Raw genomic sequence first — 14,873 nt, forward strand, 5'->3', positions numbered from 1 at the left:
AGATCCAGTGCATGCTGATAGAGCTGTGCTGGTTGTGAGAGGTGGTCAGTGAAGTGTTAGCTCTCTACTCCCAGGTTTCAATCATACTTACCATGGTCATTAAGAATACACTTTAACCGAAGGAGTAACTGGTTCAAATGGTAACGGGAAAAGGTACAAAGGAGCAAAAATCCTCAGTTAAGGAGAGAACATCAGCCCTAACTCTGACTACTCTGAGTCTTGATTTGTTCCTTGTGGTGGATTGCAGGTAGGTTTGAATGTAAAATGCCCTCTGCTTGACTGTCCAAATCTCATGTTCCTGATTACTTTGTTTTAGTGACACTTAAAGAACTGTGGGCTGTTTTCTTGGTGGAGGAAGGAGTGAACTCTTTACAACTCCTTCCTCCATGAGAGATGTACTTTATACATCCTTGAAATGCAGTTCCTTAAGTGACCCATATTGATTTTAATGCTCTAAAGAAGGTTGATGTTGCATGTTGTGTGCTGAGCCTATATGACTTGTCCAGGAAGATGCACGATCGCCTTTCATGATCTGAGATTTATTTTTTTCCTAAATACTTTTTCCAGAACCTTAGCACCTGGAATTCTCTGTTCATACTCATCTCCTATCTCATGTCACCATAGAGAATACAAATGGAAAATGAGCTAACTCATTTTTCTCTCCAAGACCCTCTTAGCATCATGTTTGGTTGGTAATTTCAGCACTGCACTACCTGAAACATGCCCTACTTGTTCTATGAGAAAGTTCCTTGACTTCTGAGCCTCTCTGATCCTGTTGGGTTAGTCTCATATGTTTTAATAACGGCCTTACCTTTATTTCTGAACCAGAAATCACATTTAATAAACTGTACAGCATTTATAGTCCTTAAACTGGCTCAGCTTGGAATTTTCTACCTTTTGCTTTCTCGCTGACAAAAAAATACATCTTAAACCCAGAAAGAACAGATGTACCCTTTGTCTTCTAAATATAGATGCCGTTTCTGGGCCAGAGTTTTATATTAAGATCTCTGTTCTGCAGAAAGTTTTTCCAATTATGGAAGACGCTGAAAGATGAACGTGCAAATAAAGCCACAGGTGTCTTCATCTTATGCTGATGGGGTCAGCTCTGCCAAAGGAGCAGTTTCTCTCTTCTATTGTGCAGAGATCCAGCCTGGGTCAGTCTTTGAAAGAAAACTGATAAAATACTGTTAATACTCTGAAAATGCCTTTGGACCACTGAGCTTTTGAGAGCTTAAAGATGCCTCATAATGTTCTTTCCCAGTGGGCAAGATAAATCATAACTCCTGGTGTGGAACTGCCTTTCAGTTGTCTCTTTACCCGCTTAACCGGCTATTTTATGTGGTTCAGTTTTAAAGGTGATAAAAAGTCAGGATGCTGAAGGGCACTCTTGGGAAGTAAGATGTGGGCATTGTAGAATTATTCAAGCTCCACTGGGTATAAAAAGAAGAATAAAATATCTGTCCTCATTGCTTGGTTATTAGTATCATGGTAGCAGAATCCCAGAAGCAGTAATGTGGTCACGATGAAGGCATTGAGCACACTGGCATAAAGAGGCAAAGTCTTTTGTTCTTACTGCTGGGTGGTATTTACATGCCTTTTTTAGCTCATTATTCAGAGCTGAATGACATACGTTACCTCAGGAGCTTCTGGGAGCCCTTTTGGATTACTTTTCTTAGAATAAAAATGAAAATAAGAATAAAACACCCCTTATACCCCCCCAAACAAACCAACCTTTCATCTTTCTGGCTTTCTGTTCTCACCCCCAGTCTGTAGTCATGTCCATCACTGAATGGTATGCAGGCTGGATCCCAAGTCACAATGGATTATTACCCATCTGATGACTGTTAGCTAATATCATCTTGTTTGATGGCAGCCTGTTTCCAGCCTGGCAGGGTCTGTTCTTTCTTGGGCATAAATTGGTCAGAGATGCATTCTTCCACACTTTTCTTTCAAACTGCCCATCTGTGGTGTTCTGATGACCTCATTGCTATAAAATGCAATGTGAAAAGGCAGTTGCACACTCAGTTTCTTTTCAACCTCCTTTTGTGGCATGGTTGAAAGCAAGAACGTGATTAAGAGAGGATGAAGGTGTGAGGTGGGTTTTTACATCTACATCATTTCCATTTCCCTCTCTTCACCCTAGCAAAGTATGGCATATTTCAACTCAATAGCTATTGGATTTCCTTCTGTGTAGAGAGCTTGGGTAAAACAAGCCCATCTGCTCTGACCAAGCCAGCATCCTTGCAGCAGGCTGACAGTGTGTTACTCAGAGTGGACTTGTGAAACTTTCCTTGTAAAACCGAGCCAGCAGCTCCTTGGTATGCTTGCTGTAAATACAGACCTGTTAATGCAGGGAGGTGGTCGTAATCTGTGGTTCTGTGCTTGCATTAGTCATTCTGACTTACTTCTTGTTCTGTTTTGTTTCTTTTTGTCTCGTTTTCCTCCAGTACACCTCCAGCATGAGAGCCAAATACCTCGCCACCAACCAACCTCGTCCAGATGCTGGCAGTGTGCATTAAAATGAAAAAGCAAAAACAAAACCCACACGTGCAGTCAGACTAAACAATGTGCCAACTGCTGTGCCCCTGTGCTGTCCTCGTAGAACAATCCTGCTGTTCTGCCCAAAATCCAGTGCAGCTCCTCCTGTTTCTCCAGTCCAGACCACCCCTCCAACCTGGTACCTGTCCACTGGAGTGGAAGCTCCTTTTGAATTTAAGCCTTCATCTTGTACTTGCCTGATGTGCAAGAGAGCAAGCACATGCAGGCAAGCCACTTGAGAGCACCCAGGCAAGAAACTGGGTCCACCACTGATTAGAGTAGCCTATCTGAAAGAGTTGGTGAATATCTTCTGTTCCCCCTTTATTTTGCTGCCCTTCTGTTCCCCAGTGGGACTCAGTGAAAGATGGTCGTGATCTTCACTTCTGCAGTGGGATCAGCAATCTGTCATACACTGAAGAAGCCTATGACTAGCATACAGCAAGGGAATGCTGAGTCAATGCACAGTGCAGCATTGTGGTGGGAGTCCTTGGTTTAGTGCCCTGTGTGAGGGAGGAGGGAAACTCCTGCCTCATGGTGTTACAGCATATCCACTGTTATTTGGGAGTCTGGGGCTCTTCTAGAGCAACCCAGTCCTCTGCCCTGGTTAACTTTAAAAAGAAACATTAAGAAAATGCCTTTTTCATTCCCACTGTATCTGGCTTGTGAATTCTTGAGGAGGAGCAAGGGGTCCCAGCACCAGTGAACTACCCTGTCCATTGCTCTGAGCCTGACCTCTCTGCTCCATCAGGGAAGCCCAGGTGTTTGCAGATGGCATTCTGGGTGCTGCCTTTCTGAGGCCGACACACAGATCAAACAGGAGCCAGCCGCTCTCTTGGTGCCAAATTTTTCCAGGAAAAGACTTGTAAGACTTTATGGGGAATATATTTGCACTGAAGAGTTTCAGCTCTCTGATGCTAGATCTTACGGGACAGTCAGCTTACAAAAGCGAGAGAGGCTGGAAGCAGCAATGGATTCAGAGCAAATGCAAGCTCTCCCTGCAGGAGTAACCTGTGAACTCTGCTGGACTTTCTACTTTCTTAAGAAACAAACAATTAAAAATCATGATTTACAGCACAGGGTTGCTGAACTGGCATTGAAGGAGGTTTTTGGAGCCTCAGTCCTAACAAAGTCACACCGTTGTCAGTATATCTTCTGTGTTGCAGGGTCAGAAACCCAAATGACATCTGGAGAACATTGTGACTGTCAGAACAAGTTATGTTATTCTATTTCATTTCATTTTGTTTCTCAAGGCACATTGCTAACCACTATCTGACCGTCTTAAGGCACATGTAGGGCATTTTTCCTAGACGTGAGGCTTGCAAAGGGGCAGTTGGGGTGTCTGGAAGAGGGCAACATTCTCCATTGGTGCTGTACTTCCCACCGAAGAGCAGAGCTCCAAAGGGCACTGACAGCTTCCTACTGGAAGAGGAGACTGCCTCTTGGGAGGTACTGTGGAGTACTGCCCATTCAGTAAGGTAGTGATGATGTTCCTTTTTGTCTTTTTACCTCTGATCATGGGCATCTTAGTGTAGCTGCTGAGCATTACATTAAAGAACTGGCAGAGGAAATAAAGTGGGAAATGTCCCTCAAACTGGAGTTGAGCCATTGGCAGAGGCAGTTGGTCTTCCCCTCGGTGATGTTCAGACTCTGTGTCTGTTTACCCCATGTTTTTGCTCTGTGGGGCACAGAATCTACCAATCTGCCTTTACTCAAGTCAGTTGCCTTCTTGCAGTGAGTAGGAATTGCTCCTAGCAGGTAGCTAATGCGGATGATGGATTCTGCTGTAGAATGGTACCAGTGCTGTGGAAGAGCAGGCTTTGAGACTCTTACTTAGATAGAAACCACTAATAGACTGCAAAAGCTGTTACCATTCAATGGAGTGAGGGAAACAGGAAAGAGGCACCACCATGCAGACAGGAATAGAAGGTTTTGGAGAAAACTTCACCCTAACTCTCTGGAAACAGGATTTTCTTGCTCAGGACTGACTATGCCCTTTCAGACATGGGCTTCACACTGAAACATACCTCTGTGTTATCAAATAACAAGGGCAGGGAAATGTAGTCACAAGTGATATGGAGAGACACTGTGGCTCATGAGCACCATTTCCACCCTGTCTAAAAGCCTACCAGAAGAGCTGGTGTGCAAGCATGTGGTGTGGTCAGCTTTGCAGGGCTCAAAGCGCACAGCTGCTGTGTGAGGGGAAATGAACATTCCCCTTGCTTTGAAGAAAGAAGCAAGAGCCATATAATCCTTATCAAGACTGAGTTCTGCCATCATCTCTCTTTGCAAGGATGTGCTCGGATCGCTACTTGCACTATCAGTTCTAGGGGAGCTGCCCTAAAATCTGTGGCCCTATCCTGCTCATTGAAGGCAAGTGTTTTGAAGGCTGGAGGGTGTGGGGAACCCTGTGTAAACAAGTGCTTCTGTGTATTGGATTTTCTGTATACAGAATGCATCCTGAACATGCGTGTGACTGCACTTCGGGTTGGATCTGAATTGCCACACTGGTATTGTCTGTGCCAGCAAGGCTAATGGGGGAGCGAGCCTATGCCTTTGTGTTTGCAGCATCTAATAGAGCAGCCACCTTGACTTGCTTCCTTCCAAGGTTTGGCATAGCCACTCACAACACCCAGAACAACTTGTGACGAAGTTTGGGGCTTGCAGCAAGGCACAGATGTGGAGATATGTGCTCTGTGACTTCAAAACATAACTGGAAAGAATGTTACGGAAATAACATTTTGCTCTCTAGAGGCCAGCATAACGTGACTGCAGTGTGAGCTGTGTACCTTTGTCCAGCCAGCACTTCCTTTACTTGACATGGATATTGCACTTTTGTAAAGCATCCTGGAACTCTGCTGCCCTGCTGCATGCTGTGCAGAGCGCTGGATAGGAAACACAGACAAATGGGTTTCTTTTTGGTTTATTATTATTATTATTACTACTTTTATTTTTTTCTTCTTATTTTTGTTTTTACTGGAACCTTGAGCAACAGTGCAGCATTCCTGTGGGCTGGTCTGAACGGATCTGCTGAAGAACAGATGGCCTTTGCCTATTCTTATGGCTGCGACACAGTCAGTCTCATCCATATGGTCACATTCTGTCTGAGGAGCAGACTTTCCAAAGCCAAGGTCTCCCAGGCTCTGTGCCTCCCTCTCGGGTGAACAGCAGGTGCTATCTGGCGAAGACTCATCTGTTCTAGATGGCATTCATGGTTGAGGGAGTCCAAACTCTTCAAGCTGTAAGAGGTAAAGCTGTAGAGACTTCTCTCTTCCATTGTGTCTCTCTTGTTTTCAATGTGACAAAATGCCAAGGCCATATCACTTGGTGTGTCCCAGCTGACCTTATTGGAACATTACTCTTAATGTTACTGGTTGCTATCAAAAGGGTCCAGAATTCAGGGGAGATGAGATTGGCCTCTGGACACTTCACTGACTGCAACGTGGAAGGCAGCTCGTCCGGTTGAAGGTGACTACATCGGTGAAGACACTTCATGTTACTTTTTCAGAAGCACAAATGTGGTCATTGGCTTGTCTGGTTGGCTTGGTTTATTTCCACTGCATCATCATGTGTGAATGACACTTTCTTTCGGAACTGAGAACTCTTCCAAGCACACAAACATCTCCACAATGTGAAATGTAAATAGCATGTTGGACTCTCGTGTCCAGTGTTCAAGACTGCATTGTAATTGTAAAGGAAATCGAATCAAGACTTGGCTGTGAATTTCTTGTGCTGTCTTGGGAATATAACTGTAGTGTTTGTATCCTGTATGTATTATTAAACTGAGTTCATTTTATGTGCTGATAAAAGGGTTCAAGCTAAGGTTTTTAGCGTGCATCCATGTACCCAAATGTGAAGGATGGAGTGCTCCCTTCCCCTCCTGTCCTTTTTCAGTTTTCTCCATTTGATAGGTGTTAATTTTCCGTGTACAGTCATCTCAGCCAAGATGCAAGGGTGTTCATTTGAGTGCTTTGATGGGGACACAGTGCATGGGGTTTTAAGTGATCCTAAGTTAGGATTTCCATAGCTGTTCCTTGAAAACACATGAACAAGTCTGGCTTTCCTGAGAGTAAACCCATTTCTCAGGGGGCTGTGTAGCCATTGCTCACAAGAGCTTTGGGTGCTGCAGGGTGATAGCAGACAGGAGAGGGTGGATAACCCCTTGCTTCACTGCTGGTCCCGCCTTTTCCTTCCAGCAGCAACTGGAATACCATGCTGAGCCCTTTGAAGAAGAGAGGTGTCTTGGCTTGTTGCTTGTAGCCACCCAGCCTGATTCAGGAGTAGGTGAGGTGGGAGCTAGGGAGAGGAGCTGGCTTTGAAGTACCTCCTACCTGGGGACCAAGGAGAAGCCAAGGACTTCCCCAGCTCAACAAGTCTGTGTTAGTGTAACGCAGTGAATATCTCTGGGTAGGAGGGGAAAAGCCCTCCAGGGAGTAGATCTAATGGCTTGAGAGAACAGACCTGACCAGACGTCATATGTACCTTTAAAACCAGGCAGCTTCTTTCATCACAGCCTGCTTCCCTTTCCTAGATACTATTGTGTGCATGCTATGGATGGCTTCTCCAGGAGGCCTAGAACTGTGGGATGTTTCGGTAGCAGTTTCTAGGTGGCTAGCAAGTGATCTGTGCTTTTTGGGGGGATCTCCTGATGGTGTTTCCCAGCTGGGAGAGAAAAGGGATGGGTTACTGGTGGCATGGTGCTCACCCAGCCCCTGCAGCTGCATGCATGAACAAAGTGGAACATAAATTGATGTACAACCAGAAAGTTCAAAACACTCCTTTCCTAAAGAGGATAACTGTAGCATGAAGCTCTTAGGTGCTCTGCATATTTGATACCACATTGCTCCTCACTATGCAATTCCCAACTCCTTCCTTCCTGTTCCTCCTCTGATCTCACACCAAGACTTCTCCAGGGGCCTCTACCCAGGAGGCCCCTCAAGTCCCAGAAAAGCTTCATTCCCTTCATTGTCCTCTGCATCAGGTCCAGCTGCCCAGCATCACGTCGTGTGCCTCAGGTCCCTTGGTAACGGGAGGCCCCATGAGTTCTATTCACATCATTCAGAGGGAAGTTTATTTTCTTGGACACTGTGCACAGAAACCTACTGGTGAACATGTACCTGGCCTTTTTGTAACTCTTCTGTTCGTTCTTCTTAACCATAATGGTTGTATATCATACCACTTTATATACATATAATATATATAAATATATATAATTTTTTTTAAGACTTTGGACCTGCTTGTTCCTTTCAAGTGTTCCTGCACTTACCCAAAACGTTTTTAAATTGTGAGGATTAAAGAGGATTGAGCCCATTTTCTTTTTTGTATCTTTACTTTGAATTCTGTAGTTCTCTTGATTGTAATGTAGCTATTTTTTACTGTAACTTTTTGGTTTGCAAATACTAAACAACAAAACCTAAATGTAATTTCTGTGGTTTCTATTCAGCTTGGGTTTCATGTTTTAAAAATAAACGATTTAAAACCACTGTTCTTATTGATTGACTCTCATTTTCTCTCCTTTTTTATTCATGGATTATTATATCCTGAATGTTTTCTGTTCATAAACCTGCCTGAATGTTGTTGCCTTTCATATACTGGGGTAGAGCCAGGAAGAGAACATGAGACCCCAAGTGGATCACTGTGTGCAGTTCTGCTGTCCTCAGCATAAGAAGGACATGGAACTGTTGGAACAAGTCCAGAGGAGGCCATGAAGATGATCAGGGGACTGGAGCACCTCCCATATGAAGACAGGCTGAGAAAGTTGGGGCTGTTCAGCCTGGAAAAGAGAAGGCTGCGTGGAGACCTCATAGCAGTTTCCAGTGTCTGAAGGGGGCCTATAGGGATGCTGGGGAGGGACTCTTCATTGGGGACTGTAGTGACAGGACAAGGGGTAACGGGTTCAAACTGAAACAGGGGAAGTTCAGTTCGGATATAAGGAGGAAGTTCTTTACTGTGAGAGTGCTGAGGCACTGGAATGGGTTGCCCAGGGAGTTGTGAATGCTCCATCCCTGGCAGTATTCAAGGCCAGGTTGGACAGAGCCTTGGGTGCCATGGGAGGTATCTGTGCCCATGGCAGTAGGGTTGGAACTGGATGATCTGAAGGTCCTTTCCAACCCAAACCATTCTGTGATTCTATGATAAAAGAATCTTGCAGTCTAATAGCCAGTGAGGGTGGAAGGAATAAAAGTATATGTTTATATATGTATATATGTATATCCCTACTACAAAAATCAAATACTAGTGTCAGTCCTGCACTGTGAGATGAAGCATGTGCACTGGTATTAGCAGGACTTCTTTCTTCCTTTGCTTCTAGGTCTCAGCCTTATCTTGTTTGTGTGAGAAATCCCAGACTTGTGGATTTCTAATCCAGTTTGAAGCCTGGACTGCTAGAATGGAATTGGACAACTTCAGCAGAACCTCTGAAGAGAAACAATCGATGCAGATGTGCCCACTGGGGGAAGCTGCACTAATCATGCTTCAGAAACACTGTGGCTTGTATCCCCCTTGAGTGGTCTGTGCCGGGGGCTTGGGAGGCTGAGGATCATAGAATCATGGAATGCCATGGGAGTTACAGCTCCGGCTCAGCTGCTGTGAAAGCATCCCCCTTCCAGCTGATGAGATGTACGTGCCTTTGGTAGGAGGCAGGGGAGCTGGTGCAGCTCAGCGTGGGCTCCTCTTTCTCTTCTTTGCCCCAGGCTATCTTGGGTTTCTTTTTAGTTCTTTATTTGTACTGCTCTCTGATCCTAGGCCCACTCTGCCGCACCGCTATCAAGTAGTGAACTAAAAGCCTCTACCTGCCTGTAAATCTTACCTTCTCTTGATCACACCAGTCAAATCAAGGGATTGCTCTCCTGCCTCTGTTGTGCTGTTCTTGCCCCTGTGCTCAGCCCATCTCTTACCAGTTCTGTGTCTTTGGGAAGCTCCCCATTGCCAAACAGCGGTAACACCAAACAGCATCCTGAAATAGAGCTCTAGGACAAAGGCTGGGGGGAGCAGAGCAGCTCTTTGGACATGAGCATGGGTATTTTGAGGGAAGAGGAAACAACTGTGGGGTGGGAGTGGGCATGGAAAAGCCTCTGTGCAGATTTGGCTGACAGCAGATAGCTCCAGCAGTGCTGATCGCTCTGGATCCATTAAAACAGAAAGCTCCCAAACTACCCAGTGACTCTGTCCTTAAGGACCACGCTGATGGTCCTGGATGTCACTACTAAGTGGCAGAGCCTGTCTGAAGGCTGCTGAGAGAAGACCACATCCTGCAGGCCTGGACCTGAGCTGGGCTCCAGGGTACCCTTGGTGCTGCTGGTGCCATGGGATTGTGCATGCACAAGTACAGCCTGTTTCCTTGGAAGGCTGGAGTGCTCTAGGCAATAATTTAACTCTGTTAATGCTGTGTGTTTCTTAAGTGCTCTGTGCATTTGTATGGCTGAAACTCACACCCATGCTCTTGAGCCCTACCCATCAGTAAACCACAGACAACTTCCTGCTCTGCCTTTCACCCTCATGAATCACAGAACCATAGAATGGCTTGGATTGGAAAGGACCTTAACATCACTGAGTTCCAACCCCCCTGCCATGGGCAGGAACACCACAATCTCCACAGACACCGGTTTTCCTCCCTTCACTAATGATTGACACATTTTCCTTCCCTCTTTTTTTTCCACCTAAAGGAGGAACCCACGTTCTCCATCTCCATCCCTTCTCTGGGATTATTAAACGTGCTCTGTAGTGCAAAAAGCCTGGAGCAGTCAAGGGAATCTGATGGAGCAAAGGAAAACAAAGCCCCCATCCCAGTAAGCACGTAAATATTTTACCAGGTTTGTGGACTCCCACGGTGGGGATGGGAACATGCAAAGGGCACTTCCCTGGTGACCTTTCCCGGTGCTTTCAAGCCTTCTGTCCCCAGCAGCCACTTGCTTCACTTGTCTCATTGCTCTGCTCCTGTGCTGGCAGGAGCAGGGCAGGGCTATGCAGAGCCGGGATGAGACAGAAGGGAGGGCGAAGTATGTGCTCGAATAAACCTTTGCTTCTGATCAGCCTTCAGTAGTGGTCCCTTAGATCTCTGTCCTCAAAGATAAGGCAGGGAGGGATGCCCCGGGGAGGTGCTTTCAAACATAATTGTTCCTGCGGTGTGCTGAGCTGTGCCAATGGGAGTGCTGACTCCTGGAGCTGCTGGTGGGTTGGCAGCTGGAAAAGCAGCAAGCGGAGCTGGGATGCAGTTATTGACTACGTGTCCCTGTCACCTCTTGGGGTGGGAAATGACCCATGCTACAGGTCATGCTTCCTGCTGAATACAGTGCTCTGCATGCAGCACCCGGTGCTGATGCTGAAGCCTGGATCTCTGCAGCTTTCTCCATTGAGAGCTGGATTCATGGTTCTCCTTCGGGAGGTTCCTACTGGGACTCCGACTTGCCATGTCTCTGGGAAGGCAGCTGACACTGCATCTCATCTTCTCTAACCCCTCCTGAAGCACCCTTGTCTCTTCTTGGGAAGGAATGACACCATCTCCCTATCCCACTCTGCTGGACCACATCTGCATTCAGGAGGTCATAGCGTTTCCTTGTACTGCAAGGGAGGCCAGGACAGAGAACAGTGTCGGCTCGGAAGGATAAGCCTGAACAGGGAGACACCGATCTCTCTGACCACATGGGGATGCTGAAGTCCTGCTATTGGCAGTGGGAAGGGCTTGCAAGAAGGAGGCGACACAGGAGAGGTGAGGGGAGAGCTCCTCCACACCCTATGGCTGCAGCCTGGCCTGGGCCACCTTGGTCACACTGCTGTGCCCTTGTGCCATTGCGTGATGGAGAGGGGATGGATGCTAGCAGGAGCTGAAGGGAAAAGTCCTGCTGTGGCCGATGTCTCTATTGCTGCAGACAGGGCCATGCCTTGGCTCTGCAGGCAAAAAGGTCTTCCTGGGGCAGGAGGTGTTTCTCACCAGGACCTCAGTAAAACTCCCTGCTCAGGGACTTTTTAAGCCCTCCTTGGTCCATGGGAGGGGAGTGGGAGGAAGCACAGCTCCATTCACACCACGAAGTGTTGCAGATACTGGTGCCAGAGCCCTTCTCCCGCCCGCTTCCTCTTCCCACCACCGAACACCGTGGGACCTGGTGCTTGCACCCCATAAATCACTCGGGCACTCAGGATCTGCTCCAAATGCAGCTGCTCTGGAGCCAGTAGATGGGATGCTTGGGCAGGGAGCCAGCGTGAGCCCCTGATCCCCAAGGGGCTGCTAACTCAACAGCCCACCTAAATAAGGGGGGGCTCACTGGGCTGATGTGGACATTGCTGGAGCATCATTTGGTGCTGACCATCACTGCTTTGCTGTATGCTCTTATTGTCAATCTCAGTCCCCTGCCTCAGCAGGGACAGGCACAAACCCAGCACTGTGCCCATGGTGAAGCCCTCCTGCTTTGGGAGGGATGGAGGGGGAGAAACATACACAGAGGAGGAGAAACGAGGCCCTGGGAATGGGGCTGTTCAGTGATGCTGCAGCTTCAGGTCTCATCTGGCAGTGTCGTGGGAAGCGTTTCCAGCTGCTTTTAAGATGCTCAGTTCATCTCCTCCTCCCATTCTTTGCTTGCCAAATGGCTACAGGAGCTGGGAGGCTGGGGCAGACCAGAAGCAGCTCTGGGGAGGGAGGGAATTGGTTTTGATAGATTCAAAGCTGGTCTTAAAAGTCAGGAAGAGAAAAATAAACTCTGGAGGGTTTTGGGGTCGTGTTTGTTTTAACCACCTGCAGATGATGCAGGTGTGGGAAACAATAGAAAGGTGAAAAGAAATACAGGAGATGTGGGTGATGGCTGGGAGCTGCTTCTGGGGGCTGCTTTGTGCACCCCAGCACTGCTCCATCACTCTCTGCTGCAGGGCTCTGCATCCCCCTTGCTCCAAGAGAGATGATGCTAATGGAGGCTTTAGCGGCCTCCAGATTCACTCAGGTTTGGGGGTGTAGCTCATGCCCTCACAAGGACCCAGCATCTGAGCTAAGTCTGAAAGCTGCAGCTGGAGCCGTGTGCACACTGCTCAGACCCAGCAATCCGGCCGCTTTCGTGCTCCTTTCCCACAAATATTCCAGTTTGGTGGGCCAGAGCAGCTGGAAGTGGCTCTTGGAGCCAATTCACACAAGTTGTGTCAGCTCCCGACACCCCCTCTCCCATCCCAAGTCTCAGCTATTTCTCACCACTGTCCGTGCCAGGTTGGGTGTTTGTCCCATCACACACACAGCTCCCAGTGGGATGTTCCCCACGTCCTGAAGCTGCGAGGCTGAGAACATGATTCACACTAACCCAGGGTAACCAGTGGCCCAAATACAAATTAAAACCAAAAACAAGGAGGTGGAGGAAGCCAAAAAAAAGGACTAAAAGAGCGTCTTGCTCTGCCTTTCAGTGCTGCAGCCACCAGGGACCAGGAAACCCTTTAGCCTGGAGCATCCCATGGGCACAGTGGTGTCAGTAGCAGTGATCCCTGAGTAACAGCAGCATCCTCACCCCAGTGCTGTGCACCAGCTCCCTCCAGAAGGTACCACTGCCTTATCGGCTGCCTGGGGAGTAAACAGGACGTGGCCGAGCAGCGCCGGGGTGCAGATGAAAGCAGCCTGGCCTGGCGGGAGCAGGCTTGGCTTTTGTTTTCCTTTTGGTTATTAATGCCTCTATTTATTTGCTTTTCAGCCCACGGGTAGGAGGGAGCAGGGAGAGGCTGGGAGACTGGGGTGGGACAAAACGGAGCTGGGGGGGGGAAATTGGTGTGCTGCTGCCCCTGCTCCTGAGGGCCCTGTGGGGTCAGTTTTATTGCATCCAGTCATTTTATTTGATATTATTTTATTTATTGTATTTTTATTTCATATTATTTCATTTTCCATATTTTATTCATAATACAATATTTATTCTATTAAATATAATTAAGATATTTAAAAATTAATGTATTTATTAAAATTTAATATATTTAAAATATTTAATATATTATATTAAATATATTTCTATATTACATTTATATGTTATATTTTGTATATATTATATTATATTTATTTTAATTTATTATTATTTAACTTTATTTATTAAGAACCCTCCCAGCCTTCACCCCTGCCAAGGGCTAAAGCATCCCCACAGCACCCTCCCAGCCAGCCCATATCCCAGCCCTTGGTTCCTCAGTGCCTCCCTGGGCACTTAACCCAGGATTCAGGCTGTATTGCAGTAAACAAGCAGCCCGCACCCAGCCCTGCCTGTGTGAGATGGGTGCTGCCCTGGCCTGGCTGCATCTCCCCATCCCACTTTGGGTACCAGCCTGCGGATCAGGGTGACGGTGCCGCTGCCGGGAAGTGCTCGCATTGCAGAAACCACAGCCCTGAGCAATAGAAAACTACACGGGTGGGTGGCAGAGCTTCCTGTGCCCTACACAGCTCCCCTGCACTGACCCCGTGCTGCAGGAATGGGGGCCCCAAATCCTGCACCCACCACACAGCCCTGGTCACCATGTGCTAGGGGAAGGCAGCTCTGTTCTCCACATCCCCTTTCTCCATGGAGCTTTGTGGGTACCTATGAGGGATTGTTTGGGGGCAGAAGCCAGAGCCCCCAATCCCACAGCACCTCAAGGGCTGCAGACTGTTGGGGACTGGGGTGTTGGGGCTGTCTGAAGAGCATGTGGGTGTTGGAAGGAGGGGTTGTTGCTTTAGCACATGCTGACTTCCTGCTAGGCTGTATTTTTAGCAAGGCCAACCCCTGATAACCCAAGAGATTCGAGTGAAACTGTGAGGTAAGAAAGTATGCCTTGAAATGAAAAAACCCCAAAGGAGGAAGGCGGGGGAAGGAGAGGATGGTGCAGATAAAAGTGGGTACCAGTGATGCGCAAACAGGGCTGGGTTTGGGGTACGGGGGCAGATCTTAGGCTGTTGCCACAGCCCATGAGAGCTGGGGCTTGCTGCTGGCAGGTGAGTGCTTTGTGTTGGCTGAAATGGTGGTGGAGGAGAAGGGAGGGTTGGGAAGGAAGGAGCTCGGCTCCTGCAGCCCCCAACCTTCCCACGCAGACGCCTGCCCGCCGGCTGTTAACAGCACCCTGCTAACAACCGGCTCTCACCTCGCCCCTGTCACCTCCGCTCCCACCACAGAGCCTGGGAAAAGCCATCCCCGAGGCCTGCCCAGCCTTTTGGGGAGGGGAATGAGGAGAGGACCCTCACACCCTGCGATGCAAATGGCCGGTGGATGCCGGTACCCGTGGGAAAAAGAGAGGGATGCGGGTGCAACCCCTCCTTGGTGCATCCCTGAGAGCTTCATTAGAGGCGATAACATCCGCGGGGGAACAAGGGGTGCTCAGCACAGCTCATCCATAAAGAGACACCAGAGGCCAGGACCAGG

The 14,873-nt window shown here is 47.9% G+C and overlaps 1 protein-coding gene across 3 annotated transcripts in view; it reads left to right on the forward strand.

Annotated features, from left to right (window-relative positions):
- The window catches only part of TTYH3 (tweety family member 3), a 79,061-nt gene extending 71,043 nt beyond the window's left edge, over positions 1-8,018 (forward strand). For 2 of the 3 annotated variants that reach the window (XM_005145299.3, XM_031045581.2), the window contains one exon: positions 2,448-8,018. In XM_005145299.3, coding sequence (XP_005145356.1) covers positions 2,448-2,519 — 72 coding nt within the window. In that variant the 3' untranslated portion in view covers positions 2,520-8,018. The remainder of the gene's footprint in view (positions 1-2,447) is intronic. The other variant, XM_031045580.2, reaches the window with a different exon arrangement.
- The last annotated feature ends 6,855 nt before the right edge of the window (positions 8,019-14,873 follow it).

The sequence above is a fragment of the Melopsittacus undulatus genome, chromosome 8 (assembly GCF_012275295.1).
Source record: "Melopsittacus undulatus isolate bMelUnd1 chromosome 8, bMelUnd1.mat.Z, whole genome shotgun sequence".
Lineage (NCBI taxonomy): Eukaryota > Metazoa > Chordata > Aves > Psittaciformes > Psittaculidae > Melopsittacus > Melopsittacus undulatus.